The sequence below is a fragment of the Ascaphus truei genome, chromosome 4 (assembly GCF_040206685.1).
Source record: "Ascaphus truei isolate aAscTru1 chromosome 4, aAscTru1.hap1, whole genome shotgun sequence".
Classification (NCBI taxonomy): Eukaryota; Metazoa; Chordata; class Amphibia; order Anura; family Ascaphidae; genus Ascaphus; species Ascaphus truei.
This window is the reverse complement of record NC_134486.1, coordinates 308,175,066-308,189,467: the sequence shown is the minus strand read 5'-3', so window position 1 is coordinate 308,189,467 and position 14,402 is coordinate 308,175,066. Positions and strand designations below refer to the sequence as shown.

Sequence of the window (14,402 nt, the reverse complement as noted above, 5' to 3'; positions counted from 1 at the left end):
ACAAGAGATATATAGGTACTGCACTGTATATTTTTTGTCACATGGAAGTAGCTTTGGGCATTTTGTTTTTTGTTGTATGAATGTGTATCCTGCCTTACAGACTGTTTTCCACATGTATTAAAATGAGATATAGATATACATACTGTAACTATTCTATTTTGTTTACTACATATTTTTCTGTTTTTAATTATTTATTCCTCGTATAAGGATCCGGTGATGCCTCCTTTGGTGGGAGCGAGTGCCGGACCTAGTCCCGCTTTAGCGGAGGGACACGAAATAAAGACATGATGATGATGATGAAGATTATATATATATATATATATATATATATATATATATATATATATATATATATATATATATATATATATATATATATATATATATATATATATAAAAAATTAGAGTCAGTGGGGAATGTGTCAAAAACCTCGAGAGTTTTGAAACAAATTAGATGATGGTAACTAGACAAACCATAAAATAAAAAGCTTTTTTATTTTCAGAAGAGGGCACTTTTTAAATCTCATAATACAAACCTGTACAACTTCTAGATTCTTCTCAGAGTCGTCAGCTGGGTGCTCCGTTACACCGGATGCAAATGCTTCAAACTGGCTGAAGTCTGCAAAGTTTGGTTGCGGTGGTATTTGCTGGGGTGAAGTGCTAGGATGAGATATCAAACCTTCAGATTCCACAGGACGGTGCATGAGAGAACCTGAAGTCTAGAAAATAAACAGAGATATTTACCATTTGTAAGCATTAAGAATAGGAGTGCCATAAAGTGTAAAAAAAAAAAAAAAAAAAAAAATCTGTATTTTTGTTGCAAGATAGATCTAGATACACACACGCACGCACGCACACACGCACGCACGCACGCACGCACGCACGCACGCACGCACACACGCACACACCTTTTAAGTACATGCTATGATACACAATATCAAGGCTCCATCTCTCTAAGATCATACTGCAAGTTAGGAGATCTTGTGAGCAACTGCCAGTGCACTTTATCAGCTTGTTTTATAATAAATCTGATCAAGCAGTAGAATTGGGACACTAAGTTGCACTAATTAACTCAGCAGTTCCTTTCTCAGTGACAGGTTCAGTTTGGCAGCTGGAGCTGCAATGCCCTTAATATGTATTCTAAGCCCCCTGCAGCATGTTTCTTGGCAGAACCTTACAGGCCACTGTGGCACTGAAGACATTAATTCAAGATTGTACCGAGACTCGAGACAATCTCCGTTATCAAGAACCTTACTTTAGATTCACAGAAAAGTCATGAATGACACGCATTTGGGTTCTTGTCACCTTGCAAAGCACAGGACTATGGAGGATATCTAGCGTGGCATGTCTGACCGACTCATTTTGGTTTTAGCCATCTTGGGGTGCACAGAACTAACCAGAATAGTTTGAACTACGTGTAGTATCCGTTTACTACTTAAAAACACACAATCACCGGCGTCAATGTTGTTCTATACTAGGAGACGAGCCAGAAGCGGTTAATAAGAAGCTTTAGCAAGTACTGATGTAAATAGAGAAGATAATCAGATTAAACAGCTGTAAATAGACACATTCTAGTCCTGTTTAAGAAATAGAATACCACTGTATACTGTAGGTGTGCAACGTTAATGAAAAAGAAAATGTAAAGACCACATGTACATTAGGAACCATATCCCATTTAGTATTACTTCATATCTATTGTGTTCTATTACTTGTGTAAAAGTATATATACATACACTTTGTAGCATGCCAGTGTTTGTGTTACTGTACCTGTGTGGGCAGTGGTCTAGGAGGTACGGCAGGAGGGTGTGCAACCACTGCAGCTTGCTGCTGGCCTGTTAAAATAAATAAATAATTAAAAAAAAAATGATCAGTTTTTTGGCATACGCATTATTACACGCATTATTAGCTGCTTCACAGTTAGATGAGCCAATAATACATTGTGTTTCAGGGAAGGTGTTAAATTAACATGGAACTTAAACACACATTCAGATGAGCGCTCCTTAAAGCGGCTGTTTTTGTTTTGGCATTTCCATCTCTTCCTTTAAGGGATCTTTTCTTGCCCTTTCCAACGCAGTTTTTTTTTTTTTTTTTTTTTTAATCTGATGCTTCGTTCATGAGATAAGCGTTTGGGGGAAGAGATTTATTTTAACCACTTATTTCAGAGTAGTCAAAGTTAGTATTGTAGCATCGGAAGCTAGGGATCAATCATGTATTCCTAACACTAGAAAAACATACAGCAGGGAATGCTTTGGGGGCCAGAAACCAATATTAGGAGTTAAAATCATCTACGCGCCTGTGGGGGATTGCAGCTTTAAAAACACCGGGAAGAGTCACTTGTATGCAAATATTAGTGAGCAAGTCGTAAAAGTTGGAGAGAAATGGAGCACAATTATGCATGTATGATGAGAGACGATATGTATATAATAAAGCAAATCAGGACAGGCAATCTTATGTTAAAAAAAAGTGAGATTACCTCAACGTTTCGGTTTCTACTGGAACCTCTCAAGAGCTCCAAAGGGGACTCGTAACATTGAGCTAATAAATATCACTTTTTTTTTTTTTTATAAATATACGAGTACCTGTCCTGTTTTCCTTTTTTGGACAGTATGCACCCTGTCTTTACCCTTACTCGTTTCTTTTGCTTTGTGCGTTCCCTGTTCCTGAGAGAGAGACACACACATACTATATAGCTCTTAGTAAGAAATAGCGGTGCAATCAATGGGGGGTTTTCACCCCCAGAAAATCTGATGCTACCAGGATATAAATTGCCTCTATGCTTTGCAGTATACAAACCAGCCAGATACCATTTCAAGAAACTATTTAAACGGGGAACATTCATTGTCTGTCTAGCAGTGAGAATCTCAATCTTACTTGTCGCTACTGTACAAAATTAGGCTGCGCTTATAGTGCCGCCGACGTCGCCCAAAAACAAATGTATTGCCGCCGTCGCGTGTGTTTATAGTAAGCGCGACGGAGCGACGCGAAATGTGAAAGCCGGTCAAATTTGATTTTTCAGAGGCTGTCGCCACATGTGACAGCCTCTGAACCAATCAATGACTTGGTCGCCCGCAACGTCGCCGCAAAGCGAAATACAACTTTTGCTAGCGGCAACGGCACCCTTCACGCGCACTATAAACGCGGCCTAAGACAAGCATGTTTACCTGCTGTGACTGCAAATGTCCTGTTCATATCCAAGGACGAGGATCGTGAATGCGAAGCGTTTGGTCTTGGCGGAGGTGGTGGCGGTGCTGTGTTCTCTGGAGAAGTGCCTGAATGGGATCTGCAAGGCAAGCAACATTTAACGCGGCGTTAACTCTTCTGGGTTTCTTTTTTTTTTACCCAAAGTTTATTTCTAGGTTTGAAGCAGGGGATTCATTTCAGCTCCGGAGACCCCCAGCTTCCCGAGAAACGTGGCACTAAAAGATCTGCCAGTAGCAGCTCAGGCTGGGCATGGACAATGTCTGTGCTGCATACCACGGGTCAGTAGACTACATGGGTGTATATGTAATATGTGTTTACTGGAGTAATTTGTAAGATTTAGTGAATTGAAAAGCAGAGTTTCACAGTTAAATCAGTAATCTGTGATACTATATATTACATAAATATATTTGTTACCTTATGTGAAAGGGCTTCCCTGAAGCAGAACCACAGCCCTCCAAGCTACAAATATTACCCGACCCTGAGACCGAATTTTGAAGCCATCTCAAGAATTTGTCTAGGACAGGCCTGCACAACTCCAGTCCTCGAAGGCCGCAAACAGGCCAGGTTTTCAGGATATCCCTACTTCAACACAGCTGGCTCAATTAGTGGCTCAATCATACTGAGCCACTAATTTAGCCAGCTGTGCTGAAGTAGGGATATCATGAAAACCTGGCCTGTTTGCGGCCCTCGAGGACTGGAGTTGTGCAGGCCTGGTCTAGGAGAAAGAATATGGTCTCTGGGGTCAGTCACGGGCTGCTGACCAACAGAAAGCAATCTACACTTCCATGAGGAAGCAACGGGTGAACTCTACTATATTTTTTATTACTTTTTTGTTTCTAATTTTGGTGAAATTGCATTTTTGTATTTTTCAAGTCTATTTAGAGTGTGCATACTTGTTTTTTCCACAACAGAAAGTCATGACATGATTGTGAGATGATATTGTGGCTTAGATTCGGGTGACCCCGCAGTGATCTTATTTTTTTTCCTCAAGTACTGGCAAAAGTAAAACTTTTAATATCTCAGTAATTAGAAGTCTCCTGAGCTAGAACTGCGCCACAGTTCAGCTCCAAAAGGACATCCAGATTCAATAAGGTTCATAAAAAAATAAACAAAGACGACAATGATTATCTGCAACAGAAAAAGCACCGAAGAGCTTCACAATCGACTCCCGGTAAAAATATGAGAGAGAAAGCGGAGGAGATGTAGAATATATTTTTGGACCACCTGTCAGCAGCTCTCAAACCGCAGGGACTAGATATACTAGGTTTAAGGAATGACTAATCCATCTGCAAATACGTCATTTGAGTATGAATAGAACATTCATTGGTAATAAGAACAAATTAAAAGTTCACGGCCCAGAGGAAAGGTTGAAGAACCACTGAACCAACTGGTACTGTAATTGCAAGATTTGTGAAATCCCATCATGCTGCACACAGACACTGCTTGCTATTGTAAGCTCGCGTCAGAAGCCACTACTGACCGTTGCCTAGTAACCACATTTACAATCTCCTCTGGATCAGAGTTGAACGAGTCAGAACTGCTGTAACCGTCTGCTGATGCTGCGGCTGCAAAAAAAGCACACTGTTAATAGAGTAACTGACCGCATACAGAATATGTACAGGCCCCATGATTTCCTCAAACTGCAGATGTAATAAACGTTATTAATCCCTCTTGCGCGTTGCAGCTGGACATGACCCCATTCAGTAAAATTGACTACACTCGTATACAGTGCGGGGCAATAATGCGTGCTGCAGCTGTACAAGTCTGTACACAAACACTAATAATTACATTACTGTTACAATTGGTTTTTTTCAACCTGCGAGTTCCTCACGCATAAAATAAACAAATCTGAAAGCTAAATGCTGAAGCTGTCAAAGTAAAGACACTGTGCCATATAAAGATAACCCCTCCAACTCTTAAACCCTTTAATCTGGAGTGCCGGAGGGACCGCAGCACTCACGATCTCCGTCACCAAGGATGGAACGGGTGGAGTCCTACTCTTTCCATCCAGCATACCCAACGCGCCCTCCCCTAAAACCTAAAAAGAAAGGCAGCGCAACATGCTTATCCTTTGAGGCCCGTACTATTCACTGTTTCCCTCCACATACTGCTGTTCTCTACAGGACACCTAACTAGCGCCTCACACTCCTAGATGCTTTCTGACTTTGAACCCTGGTTAGCTTTCCCCTCTTCTGACTCAACCCCTCTCTTACAACAGGGGAGCGCAAACTTTTTGTGCTGCGCCCCCCTGTCACTCTGCCCCCGGCTCTCGCGCCCCCCTGCCTACCTTCATTCGCGTCAGATGACGTCACACGCCCACGCAGCGTCAAGTCACATGGTGCCGCGGCGTCTATTGACGCCACGTTGCCATGGCGACGCAACACAGACGGCTGAATCCCGGTAAGTAAACAGTTGCAGGGGCCACACGCAATCCCCCGGCATTTAATTTAAATGCCTGGGGGAAGAGCGCGGGGCCTCTGCAACTGCCCGCACCCCCCCAGCACAATCTCCCGCCCCCCCTGGGGGTCGCGCCCCCCACTTTGCGCACCGCTGTCTTACAAGACCAACTAACTGTCACATTGATGATCACTGTCATTGGTATCTCGCTTCCTCTTTTGATCTCCTCCAGTGGACTGCTTCTAGTAGCCACAATAGCCACATACTCTACTTCGCCTTATCCAATTTCTCTTGATTGCCTTTCCCGCTCTCTAACCATAACCTCATTACATTTTCTCTCTCACACATTGCATTGACCTTCAGTACTTGTAATCCATAATAAAATCAACGTTTCTTTACTACCACCCACCACTGACCCAAACAGTCTGGTCACAACTTAAAACAGGTCACCAGTATTCTGCACCTGTAAACCAACACTCAATTCACTCCAACCCACGTTTTCTGCACTCGTGCACTTGTTCCGCTGAACGCCTCAGGAGGAAGACACACACACTGGTTGATTTCCCTCACTACAAATGTATTCTGTGCCTCTAACTTTTCTCTTTTTCTTGCCAAACAGGGTTACTTAACCTGTCTTAGGCCGTGCATATAGTGCCCGCGACCGGCGAAGGGTGATGTCACCAGTCTCCGCTAGCAAAAGTTATATTTCGCTTTACAGCGGCGTCGCAGGCATTTGATTTGTTCAGAGGCTGTCACTGGAGGCGACAGCCCCCGAAAAATCAAATATTCCCGGCTTCTAAAGTCCATGACATCGCGCTGTCGCATTTCCGCCGTCGTGCTTACTATAAGCGCACGCAGCGGCAAGTTATTTGTTTCTGGGCGGAGTCGCCTGTCACGGGCACTATACGCGCGACCTTCGACAGGCATAAATAGAAACCATGCCACCTTTTCTCTGTCCGACATCCTTCTTAGACTTCCCACCACACTCCACTCCTTCCATTACACCCCAAGACTGCAGATTTCAACTGCAAGGTGGAAGCCATCTGCAAAGAAATCCCGTCTGTCTCTTCCACAGCCCTGCTTCATCAGCCTTTGTCTCTTCTCCAGTTAGTCAGAAAAACCTATCACCCTGCTCTCAATTTTCAGTACATGCAGCCTTTGCACATTCCCTTAGATCTCCTGAAACCTCTTGCGTCCAACATGGTCCCCATCCTCGCCAACATCTTTAACTCAACTTTGTCATTGTTAGACCTAGTCTTAAGAAAAATACTCTAGACCCTACCTCTGCTTCTAACCATCGCCCAGTCTCACTCGCTTCTAAACGTCTGGAACGTATTGCACTTAAAGCTGCAGTTTAGTCAATATCCTGCATGTGTGTTTTTTTTAATAAATTAGTTCTGTAGTAAGAAAAACTACTTTCAGCATTTTCTGTTTTAAAAAAAACTACTTTGAAAGACCAATTTTCTTGTATTCTATTTTAACAACCATTTACTAAGGCACTGCTCCTTCATGTCCTGTCACAAGCCCTGGCACACCCCTCTGTCAGCCCTGCCCTCCCTCTAGCACATGTCAGTGCAGGAGTGCTCATGAATATTCATGAGCTTCCACTGAGAGACAGAAGCAGAAGAAAAACAGATCCCTTCACTAATTATGTCACCAAATTTCACCGATCAATACATGGAGAACAAATTGACCTGCAGCTATACAGTTCTTTAGGTAATTAGAGATTGCCCACATGAAACTATTGAAGTAAAAAAATAAATGTAAAAAAAAAAAAAAAAAGACTGAACTGCAGCTTTAACTCCCATAACCTACTTGACCCTTTCCAATCAAGCTTCGGAACAACATACTCTACAGAAACCAGACTCCCAAAGTAGCTAGACGTCCAAATTGCCAAATCTCAAGGAAACTACCGATTCTGATTCTTCTTGACCTCTGAGCTTTCAATATAGTTGACCACCCATTTCTGTAACCACATTCTTCCCTCTCAACATCCATATGATACACAACTATATTCATCTACACCTGATCTTACATCCGCAACCCAGTCAAGAATTAGTCTATAATCACTATGCTCACACAGATTTTTAACTCTTCCCTCTACTCTGGTACCTTTCCATCCTCCTTGAAGCATTCAATCGTTATACCATTACTCAAAAACAGCAAGCTTGACCCTACCTGTCCTAACTATCGACATGTCTCCCTCCTGCCTTTTGCCTCCAAACTCCTTGAACGTCTTGTATTCTCTCGATTGCTGCACTCTCAACACCTATTCTCTCCTAGACCGTCTACAATCTGGCTTCCACACTGCTCACTACTGAAACAGCCCTCACTAAAATAACTGACGACCTCCATGCTGCCAAAGACAGAGGTCATTACACTCTGCTCATATTACTCGACCTCTCTGCAGCATTTGCCACCGTGGGCCACCCTCTTCTTCACATTCTCCATACTCTTGATATTCGGAACAAAGCTCTATCCTAGATCTCCTTTTACCTCTCCCATCATACTTTCAGTGTCTCTTTTGCCAACACCTCCTCCTCTATCGATATCTCTGTGGGGGTACAAAAGGGCTCTGTCCTGGGACGCCTTCTCTTTGCACACTCTCTCTAGGTGACCTAATCACATCTTTTGGGTTTAAATATCACCTCTATGCTGACACATTTACTTTTCAACCCCTGACCTTACACCTGCTGTACAGACCAAAGTTTCAGAATGTCCCTCTGGAATATCATCCTGGATGGCCATCCGCCGACAAACTATACATGGCAAAAACAGAGCTCCTTATACTTCCTTCCAAACCTGGCCCTACTACCTCCTTCCACATTACTGTTGGAAGTATGATCATTCAACCAGTAGCCCAAGCACAGTGCTTAGGGGTCAGACTCTATTCCTCTCACATTCAAAACGTTTCTAAAACCTGTCGCTTTTTCCTCCGCAATATCACAAAGATACGCCTTTTCCTCTGTTACTCAACTGCTAAAACTCTGACTCAGGCCCTCATTCTCTCCCGTCTCGATTACTGCAACTTCCTGCCTCTAACCTGTCTCCCCTACAATCTATCCTAAACGCTGCTGCCAGAATCACTCTACTCTTTCCTAAATCTGTCTCCGCGCCTCCCCTCCTGAAATCCCTCTCCTGGCTTCCGATCAAATCCCGCACTCAATTCTCCTCCTCACTTTTAAAGCTTTACACTTTTCTGCTCCTCCTTACATCTCAGCCCTAATTTCTCGTTATGCACCATCCCGACTCTTGCGTTCTGCTCAAGGATGTCTTCTTTCTACCCCCTTTGTATCTAATTTTTCACTGACTGCCCCGCACTTCTGGAATGCCCTCCCCCTCAATAGCCGACTAGCACCCTCTCTATCCACCTTTAAGACCCACCTTAAGACACATTTGCTTAAAGAAGAATATGAATAGCACTGTGGATAATCCTGGACACATGATACATAAAGCTTGGCCCCCTGCAGACGCACTTACCAGAATTCCTCCTACTGTCTCTATACGTTCCCCTACCTACCAATTAGATTGTAAGCTCCTCGGAGCAGAGACTCCTCTTGCTTAATGTTACTTTTATGTCTGAAGCACTTATTCCCATGAGCTGTTATTTATATTGTTATTTATTTGATTACCCCGTGTATTCCTACTGTGAAGCGCCATGTACATTATGGCGCTATATAAATAAAGACATACAATACAATTTGTTCTTTCTGTCTAGATGGCCCTTCATCGCCTCAAACTTAACATGACAAAGACAGAACTTCAGATTCCCTCCTAAACTTGGTCCCATTGTTTCCTTCTCCCTTACAGGTAAATACTACTACTATCTACCCAGTCTCGCAAGCACGCTGCCTAGGGGGTTACATTCAACTCCTTCCTTTCCTTCTCCCCACATATAAACGCTCTGTTCACTTATTGGTTCCATGAGAAGTATCCTCTAGGCCCTTATTAGGGTTGGCTCTGGATTTTGTATAATTATTTTTTCAATATATCATTGCCATTGCAAAATTGACGCTTTTGTCTGGTTTTTCTTACTGAGTGCTGGAAACATACATATACACATACATACAGACACACTTTCCTATGGTCACCTACCACAAACACGAGTGCATGCCCTTCGTGCCTCTATTGATTACTTTTACATTCTTTTATCTGGCCTCCGTGCCTCGCAGATAATTATAAATGCTACCGCGCTGAACCAGCTCTTGCTCTTCCAGGCGTGTATCTGCTTCCGACCACCTAAACGCTCTCTGCTGGCTTCCTATTCATTTCCATGTAAAAACAGCTATTTTTTAGTTTTAAGGCTCTACACCATCATATCTCTGAACTCTAATCTCTCATTACACACCTACTTGCTCAACCCAAGTCCGTCTCATCTTTGCACCTATTAACATCTACAATCCTCTCCAGCCTTTTTCATGCTCTCCCTACCTAGGGAACGCTCGCGGACTCACTATTTGTCATGTCCCTTCACTACACATTCAAAGCCCAGCTGCAAATTCACCTCCCAAAAGAAGCAGCTCATTAACCGTTTTACACCTCTGTACAGTACTTTTTTAAAAAGTTTTGCAAATTTAGGTCCAAAAGTCAGATTTCAAATGAAAAAAAAAAAAAAAGTTATGATTAAGTAATACATCAAATGGAGGGGGAAGAAGCAGGGGCGGAAATGGCAGGATTGCTGCTTTAATATGGAAATGGTTAAATGTGAAATTAAGTAACTTTTAAATATGTAATGAAAAAAAAAAAAAAAAAAACTCAGAGGAAAACCGTACGTTTCACCATTCCTGTGAATTTTAAAAGTTAAAAAAATAAAATAAAAGATCCATCATTACTACTTACCAACTGAATTTCCAGAAACAAATTTAACAGAGGAACTTAAGTTACTTTCTTCTGAAAGCTCTTGCGGCTTTACGTGCAGTGGACTTGTGGGATTTGCATGATCTAAACAAATGCCATAAAAAAACCACTATATAACAAACAAGGCACAGTATGCATATCTATAAACACATTGCTTAGAAAAAAATATATATATTATAATATATATATTTATATTTTTCCCCCAAGTTACTAGGAAAATATACGCCTGCAATTCCACGTCATGTCTTTTTTGTTATGCCAACAAAAGGGCCAAATAAAAGCAGGACACTAGAAGCTCGTCTCCACTGTTTCTGTTGTAGATAGCTTTACCACCCAGTTAGCACTGGAGAGACTCCATATGTTCCAGTACTTTTCTAGATTGACCGCTATGGAGGCAATTCGATATAGTTCCAAGAGCCCATTTGGGCAGTTGTTGCACAAAAATCATATGACTCCAATGCGGAAACAGGCCCCAATGGGGAAACAGGCCACGTCGGACTATATAGAATACAGCCCTCTATGTGCCAGAGGTGGTACTGCTTCTACAAGACAATATGCAGCAGTCTCTTGTTCTACCGTATTTTATTTATAAAAGGTTTTACCAGGAAATACTTTGAGAGTTAACTCTCGTTTTCAAGTATGTCCTGGGCATAGTTCTGACTTAGTTCATGGTTACATTAAATGAACAGAGATTATACATAATATTTACAGACATGTCATGGACAGTTCGAGACAATTTTATGGCATATGTAACAGTTACAGATGAGAATAAAATGTGAAACTAGCCTATTTTCAAACCAAATGGATATTAAAGAGGGCTTTATTGTGCGCTTGTGTAAACATTTGAATCCTTACAAGATTAAAAAAATTTTTTTTATGGAATAACCTTGAATTAAAAATAACAAATATAAAAACAAACAAAAAAAAAGCAGTAAGAGCTTGACAATGGGCACTCAAGTCATAGAAATGTACTTTTTTGTTTGATATATATTTTTTGCTTGGGAGCACCACCCTTTGTTAAACATTAGGGGTTATACTCATGTTAAAATAAGACCTTGAGTGGTGTTATGATTTTTTTTTTTAATTTAATTTAAAAGTAATTGAATCTGAAAGGTGTTTGAAAGCACACCAAATATGCAATTTAAAAAAAATATCTTTTAAAAACACCGATGGTATAATTAAAAAAATTTTTTTAACCACTTCTCACATAAAAGTGTACACTTGACAACCGACAAGAAAATATAACCTTCTCAAAACAGTATTTAAAAAGGACTGATTTTTTTCATTGTAAAAACTATGGATCATTAATCATCCTTACCACTTCCAGTTCTTTTAAGCTCCATTTCCTGCATGTGAATTTTGCTTGGAGTCATGCGTATGGGGACAGGATGTACAATAGCGGTGTCCTGAAATCAAGAGCATTAAAAAAAAAAAAAAAATAACCATTTAACTTTTTCATACAGAAAAAATTATTGTATCCAACAACAAAAAATAAATAAATAGATTGAGGCAAGTGCATGCATTTATCCTCCAGCTCAAAACGGGCAAAGGAGACTTAGAACGTATCTTGACAACTGCTCAATATACAGTTTAAGGAGGCAGCTAAACTTTTGCATCCGTACTGCTCCATACGGAAGCGAAAGTGACTATTAGCCCACTTTGACAGATCTTTCATTCTGAAATACAACATAGAAACCGCATTAGGGTGGCTGAATATTTTGTTCCTTCACATATCTTTATTTTATTAGCCCTGGGCAAAGTTCTTGGTTCAGCTCCTATTCAAGAATCCCCAGTTTTTAGAGGGATGTTTGCTGTTGGAACTTGGTAGCGGATTGCCACTTTTTCTGCACGATTACCCCAAAAAAGAGAAGACAAGGGGGTTTATTCTCTAGATATTTGTTATTTCAGGGCTGTTTTTCCTAGTAGTGAAATATTTAGTGTTTAAAATGTAGGCGACAGGCAATTTGAAAGATTGAAATACCTTTAATGTTACAGTGGTAACCGAATGCCTTGGTGGATTTTAACTACAAAATTGTTTTTATGACATGACTGTTAGTGGCAATTAACACTTTCCCTCTAGACCCATTTTTTCCCCTTTCTTAGCTTGTGTAATTCTGATGCCATAATTATATCACAGATACAATTATAGCACAATAGGTAAAAAAATAACACTCCAGCAGGACCCAGCAAAAAGAAAATCAAATAAAAAAACTGTATTTTCCCAAGAAGCAAACCTTATGGGCGGTTTGATCTTTGTAAGGTAGATTACCATGAGGCGTTTCCAAAAAATGTACGTCTGCTACATTGTACTGTCCTTTCGCTGCAAAAAAGAGGCCTACAATGTATCACAGAGCAACACGTAGGCACTTTTGAAAGCGAAGGAGTTAATATGGTAACTGTGGGATTGACTCCATAAAAAAAAAAATTATTTTTATGAACACCTTTTAGAAGAGTTTTTACTGTTCCAAACTGGTCAAATGCTTTGGTAGTTTTGTGGAGTTGCTTTCACAGTTTCAATAACAAAATCTAGGTTGTATTAAATGTATATAATGTGCCATTTAAAAAACATCACGTAAAATCAAACTACACTTTTGAGACACAGATTACACAATTGACAGGTTTTATTTCTTTTTTGATTGTTTACTCAATGGGTCAATTTGTTTACTGCAGGACTACAAGTACACACACACACACACACACACACACACATACTACTAGTAAAATGAAAAAGGTATGGAAAAGTGTGTATTAAAAGCACTTCAATATTGTACGCTTGTCCAAGAATTTGGTGCAGCTGCAATGCCTTTGTTTTCTCATTTATCTTGGCTTTTATTGAGGTCAAACAGCAAAGAAGTGTTCTCCAGGAAAGATGAGAACAACCAATTAATATCAGAAGAATTGTCCACCATTGTAAGCAGTAAATTGAATCATGCATTTAAAAAAAAAAAAAAAAGAGGAAGTACCAAAAAAAGCATACACAACACACAGAATCCAGTGTTAATACAATTATTAATTTCAAACAAAGCAAGCTAAGTGATTGACTTACAGGATCAGCTGGTGCAATGTTAGAATCAAATTGGGTCAGAGTTTGCGAGCTTGAAGAGCGTTCGCTAAATGTCTCCCACTGCTAAACAGACAGAGGAGAGACAAGTCAGCATGACGAGATAGGGGAGGAAAAGATCCAAGCAGAAAAATACACAAACCCATGGGCTGCACTGCAACATGTTTCACTTCGATTAGTCGCCAAGGATTTAAGAAAAAAAATAAAATGCAAAGTCTGAAGCAGTCCCAGCATAGAATTACAAGTTACAAATGTAACGGACAGGCCTGACATTAGCAAATCCAAATTGAAATATTTATTTCCTGTCAACTCACTTTTTTTTTTGTAAATTTTTTGGCGAGATGGATTAAGGATTTTTTTTTTTAGAGTGAATAAAAAGAAGACATTTGAATTACATATCAGACTAATCTTGACTTGACAGTACAACCCATGATGTCCGCACAGAATCCAAGTTTATATTGACAGAGTTAAATTAAACAACTGAATGTTTGCAATAAAAATGTGAATTATAGTTATTTAAATAATCCCAACACATGTATGCATTTATAGATATACACACACAGTAAAAAAGGTAATATGCACACACATTCAGTGTGTGTTTGTCAACACGCAGTTGTACTTCAAAAAGTATATTAAAGGTTGAGTTAACTTCCAGGCTACAGCCAGGATTAAGAGAATCATTTGCCCAGTAACTCATGCAATATATGGTTGCTTTCATCACGAGGCTGGCAAACCAAATTTATCAAAATAATGAATCACGCTGATCACATCACTCAAATCTTAAAATTAAAATCTTTTAATTATTATTACGTATGGTATGAAGGACTACTGTTTTTTTGGGTTAGTTTAATTTCTTTGCTGCAAAGGCATAAATAACTACATTGAT

The 14,402-nt window shown here is 40.3% G+C and overlaps 1 protein-coding gene across 5 annotated transcripts in view; it reads right to left on the bottom strand.

Annotated features, from left to right (window-relative positions):
• Window positions 1-14,402, bottom strand: part of REPS1 (RALBP1 associated Eps domain containing 1) — a 47,048-nt gene that overhangs the window by 6,617 nt on the left and 26,029 nt on the right. For 3 of the 5 annotated variants that reach the window (XM_075597798.1, XM_075597796.1, XM_075597799.1), the window contains exons 10-16: window positions 13,502-13,582; window positions 11,774-11,861; window positions 10,438-10,539; window positions 4,682-4,766; window positions 3,162-3,280; window positions 1,768-1,832; window positions 537-719 (exon numbers count right to left, since the gene is read on the bottom strand). In XM_075597798.1, the coding sequence (XP_075453913.1) occupies window positions 537-719; window positions 1,768-1,832; window positions 3,162-3,280; window positions 4,682-4,766; window positions 10,438-10,539; window positions 11,774-11,861; window positions 13,502-13,582 (723 nt within the window). The remainder of the gene's footprint in view (window positions 1-536; window positions 720-1,767; window positions 1,833-3,161; window positions 3,281-4,681; window positions 4,767-10,437; window positions 10,540-11,773; window positions 11,862-13,501; window positions 13,583-14,402) is intronic. The other 2 variants (XM_075597797.1, XM_075597800.1) reach the window with 2 other exon arrangements.